Below are 4938 nucleotides of genomic sequence, written 5' to 3'. Positions count from 1 at the left end.
TGTTAGCCTTTTCTGCGAAATAACTTGTTAATATTGTTAGTTACCAAGCTAATAGCTTGTACAATAATTTGTTTAAATATATATATATTGATCAAGTTTTTATTTTATATAGTTATTTTATATTTTAATTATCTCAAGTTACATTATATTAAACTGCAAACTTATTATATTTAGAAGTTTTTATGCTGGAATAATTAAAATATTTTATATAGCGCATTCACTACTACCCATCAAACGAACATAAATACCAGCAATATTGTAAGAGAGACAAAATCAATCACCAAAATTGTATTACCCATTTTGCCATAAAGGTTCCTCAGCCAGCAAGAGCAACTGTTGTCCGTTCATAGTTTTATAATTAGAGACTTGTTCATGACTCATAAGTCCCTCTTCCTAGTCTCCATTAATTGTTTTGATCTATGCTTAGATGGTTTTGATTTTTGCATTGATACATGATTCATAAAAGCCTACGTATCAAAAAGGGAAAAAACTCAAAAAGAAAATTTGAAAACAAAACATATGCAAGCTAGTCTTCTTTCATTATGAATGGAGATAAAAAAATTATTTTGGTACCCTTTGTAATAATAAAACATATCATTGGTACCCTATGTTCTTAATAGTATGAAAATAGTATCTTTATCTTTAAATAAACGTTCTTTTAACAAATTTAAACTGATTTTTGAGACATATAATGTTCAAATTGCCCATGTCATTTATTAAATAAAAATTAATCTTTAAAAATATTTTATGAAATATCATTTTTAACTTATTTCAAATTTTTTAATTTTAAATGTTTCATAGTATATTCAGATTTTTTTTAAAAAAAAAAATTTATTAGTTTGTTATTAATACCAACGAGATGTTTTGTTATAATAGAGGGCATCAAAATGATTGTATCCCCTATAAATATTATGTCTTGACATTCATGGTATACACATATTAGTATTTGCACTAAAAAACTAGAGCTGTAAATTTGAGCCGCATAATCTGGCCCGACCGAGAGACCCAAAATGTGAAATTGGATTGGGCTAGGTCAACTCGCTTGAGCATATGATTGACCCTAGCAAACCCAGAAGTCTGTATGGGCTCGTCCGGCCCTCATTTTTAATAAGAAATTAAAAAAAATAATAATCCAACCTAAATCAAAGAGCTGGGCCCCCGGACCAACCTATTTAGCATGGTTTAAATTGGAGAAAATTGGTGAACTCATTCTTTAAATGCATGCTCTAATATTTTTACTCTTTAATCTTGATTAGTACCTTTTTGGTTAATATAGTTTTTTGATTAAAGGATAAAAATTCAATACTCATATATTCTAAGATGTATTTCTCTCTTTTTCCTATCAAATTGACAGCTCTATTAATGACAAACAAACAAACAGTAATAACAATAATACGAAAATATACAAAATCTAAATATATAGATATGCCTGAACAAAACTAGGGTCCAAAACAATAAATTATTAAGGGTGAATATTTTTCAAATTGGTCGTATTTCTATTGTATTCTATTAGATTTGCGTATTGTTTCTACCATTAATATGTATATGTTCTGCTTAAAAGAATCCTAATATAATTAGATGTAGAAAAATGTGTGTATGGATAAGTCCATGAATGTTGAAAGTATTTTTAAAAGTGAAAAGAATAGCATAAATTCTGCTAAGCAACTTCTTGAGAAGATCTCCACTATTAATTGTTAATTATATTTTTTCTAACCAAAGAACCACACAGCTCCACTACTTATTAACTATATACATATATATATATATATAAATGTCCCCGAGATATATGGCTACATTCATAAGGTAGGTTAATCAACACAGAAATACGTTTAGTCGAGTAATTAGTCGTATATCAGCAGACTTGATTAGTTTTGATGCCAAGAATCAAGCACAATTTTTTTAGGTTTGAGCTGGAAGCGTGTGGTTTAATTAGCTAATTATACAGCATCCCATAACTAAGCTCAAACTAAAGTGCTTTAAGATATTTCTGTCACCTTTATTCCCTTAGTCACTATGAAAAAAAAAAAAAAAGGACATGTCACCTTTATAAAGTATGCTAAGAAGCTATATAGCTGGACCCATGACTTTGCTTGGGAGCCAATTAAGCCAAAAAATGACTGAATACTAATGAATTCTTAAAAAAAAAAATGGAGACTTTCAAATGGTTTGGCATCATAAATATGCAAAATTATATCTATCTTGCTATTCTTTGAAACTTTAAAAAAGCTTGAAAAGAATCTAATTACTATAAAGAAAAATAAAGAGTATAGATAAAAGAAATGGTATTGAAATCGATGGCTAGACTGAATTTATAGGGAGGGCTATTGTTTTATGATATAAATTAGCAGAGTATGATAGGCGTGCTAAATTATTATATATCACAAATGTGAAATATTGTGGGATGACTTTTGACTGTTGCATAACAACTTGTGAGATTAGATAAATCTTTCATTTGTATTTAATATTATTGAACTCTGAAAGAATGGTAGGTAGAGCAATTTTATATGTAATTATAAAAAGATTTTCGTCTCCACAGGACCATAAGTCCTAATTGTTGCTTCCCGAGCTCATCAGGCAGAGCCAACAATGACCAACTTGCATAAATGTTTTAAACCGCAAGACCTGGTCAGTACTTGCTTGTTGCTTCCCGAGCTCTATTAAAGTAATGATTTATGAATTTAAAATTTTAATTTATTATTTTAATTTTTAAAATTTTAATTTTTTTATAAAAATAAATATTATAATTATGATCCTAAATTTAGATAGAATCCTAACAAAATTTAGTAATTGTTTCAAGTCCACCGCCAAAAATTGACAATTTGGACACAAAAACTAAACACTAAAAACTATATAAAAAAAAAGAAACAAAATCCCATAAAAATAAAAATCCTACTGTGGTTTCTCATTTGACTATATTTGTCAATATTGTTATTATACACTAGTATTTAAAATAAAAAAATGATAATAATTCAAGCAAAATTATAAAAAAAAAAGACCATATAATAACGTAAAAATACAAAGAAAAAATTTAATTAAATACACATTTTATACAAAACCGATGCGTAGAAAAGTCACATTAACAAACGTTTAACGCTCCAAAATCAAATATTAAGGCTAAAATTAAACCGGCGGCCGGACCGAATCACTTCTTGGCACATCCGGTCCGACGATCGGAGCAGAGGTCCCCTCGCCGTCGTCATTAGCCGCCACCTTCGGCGACTTCATTGACGACATCCTCCCGAAAAACGGTGGCGTCATAGTGAAAACCCACCGGTCCGACTTAGCCGACCGGTCCAACCGCCTGCCACTCCTCCCTCTACTACTTCCCTCGCCGGTTCGGTACCCGCGCCTCGAGCTCCCTTCCCTAGGCAACAGCACCAAGCTGGACGCCCGCTGCAGCCGCCGGAAAAGCCTCCTCATCCGGCTCGACCGGGACCCACGCGTCCGGTTCCGGTTCAAAGTCTTGTTCAACTCCAAAACCTCCTGTTCTGGCGCCGCCATAGCCTCCGATTGTTCCCGCTCCTCTCCGACTTGCTGTTCCAATTCCGGTTCGGGTGCAACGGCGTCGTTTTGAGCTTCGATATCGGACAACTCAGGCCGGTGGAGCGACTCGCCAGGTTCGGGAACTAAATTGGCCCGGCAGACCGGGCAGGTGGTGTGGGATTCGAGCCACGTGTCGACACACTCCATGTGGAAAACGTGATCGCACTTGGGGATCAAACGCAGCGTTTCGTCGTCCTCGAACTCGCACAAACAGACGGCGCACTCCAGCGCGCCCTTCCCGATCTTCAAACCCTTAACCGCGGAGTAAGTAAACGTCGGGAAACTCTCGATCACCGCCGCGTCGAGCCCTCGCGCCGCCCTCCGCGACCGGCCAACGCCGCCGTTTACTGCGCCGACGCCAACGGAGTTCTGAGTGCCGTCGGAGCAGTGGCGGATGTAGATGGAGAAGAAGCCCATGAAGAAGAGCGCGGAGACTAGGACGACGACGATGATCGCCATGGAAGGGCTGAAGCTGTAGTTGTACTGATCTGTGGGGGTACTGGGGGCCGTCGGCTGAGCTCTGGCGAGGGGAATCGCTGGCCATAGGAGGAGTAGAAACGACAGGGAGAGAGAAACGACGATCCGATCATGGTTATGCTTGGAGTGATTCATGTTAATTAGCTGCTGTTTGAGTGAAGAAGAAGAAGAAGAAGAAGAAGAAGAAGAAGGAGGAGGAGAAGAAAGTAAAAGGAGTTTTTTTTTTTCTGTTTTGCGGTAGTGGTGAGGGCTAACATGCGCCGGGGGGTTGCATGATATGGAGGGAGGAAAATTAAGGGGAGAGACGGCGAGGAGAGGTGGTTATAAATGAGAGAGAGAGAGAGAGAGAGGGAGAGAAAGTGTGTGTGAAAGTGTCGTGAGGGTGAAGTTAAGGGAAAGGGCTATTGGAGATAAGTGGGGCCCACATTGACCTTCTAAGAAACAGATGTATGTTGGAAGCGCCGATGTCAGCTGGCGGTCATGGAAGGCGTGCCCCGTGGAACCTTTTTTTTCTTTTTCTTTTTCTTTTTCTTTCCTTTGGGAAGATTCTTAATTGATTTGCGTTGGTTCCTCGGAAGTAGGATGAAACAGGACAAATGCCTTGTTGCGGTAACAAAAACTAACCATGCAAATACCATTGTTTCTAATTCTTGGTCTTTTTTATTTCTCTCTCTCTCGGACCAAATTATTGCATGGTTTTATTCGGACTATTTATGATCAAGTAAAAGAAACAGTCTTATTGGTATTATCAATTTATGACGATTGAATTTAATTAAAATCACATTAAATTATAATAGTATTTAAAATAGATAATTTTTAATATGGATCTAATAATTAAAAATAAAAATTATTGGTAGTTTTATTTTTTTTGATCTTATATGAGAAGCTCCTAAAAAAATAATATAATTTTTAAAAGGG

At 35.8% G+C, this 4938-nt stretch overlaps 1 protein-coding gene across 1 annotated transcript; it reads right to left on the bottom strand.

Moving 5' to 3' along the window:
* Positions 1-3003: 3003 nt before the first annotated feature.
* On the bottom strand, positions 3004-4361 carry LOC21387233 (E3 ubiquitin-protein ligase ATL6). The gene has a single exon (XM_010096360.2). The coding sequence runs from the start codon at positions 4153-4155 to the stop codon at positions 3121-3123; it is 1035 nt and encodes a 344-aa protein (XP_010094662.1). The 5' UTR covers positions 4156-4361; the 3' UTR covers positions 3004-3120.
* Positions 4362-4938: the final 577 nt, after the last annotated feature.

This window comes from Morus notabilis, unplaced genomic scaffold (genome assembly GCF_000414095.1).
Source record: "Morus notabilis unplaced genomic scaffold, ASM41409v2 Scaffold1851, whole genome shotgun sequence".
In the NCBI taxonomy this organism is placed as follows: domain Eukaryota; kingdom Viridiplantae; phylum Streptophyta; class Magnoliopsida; order Rosales; family Moraceae; genus Morus; species Morus notabilis.
This window is presented reverse-complemented; position numbering and strand designations above follow the sequence as displayed.

What these genes read in the sequence shown, in the direction of transcription:
- LOC21387233 (XM_010096360.2), bottom strand. Translation starts at nt 4,155, where the DNA reads ATGAATCACTCCAAGCATAACCATGATCGGATCGTCGTTTCTCTCTCC.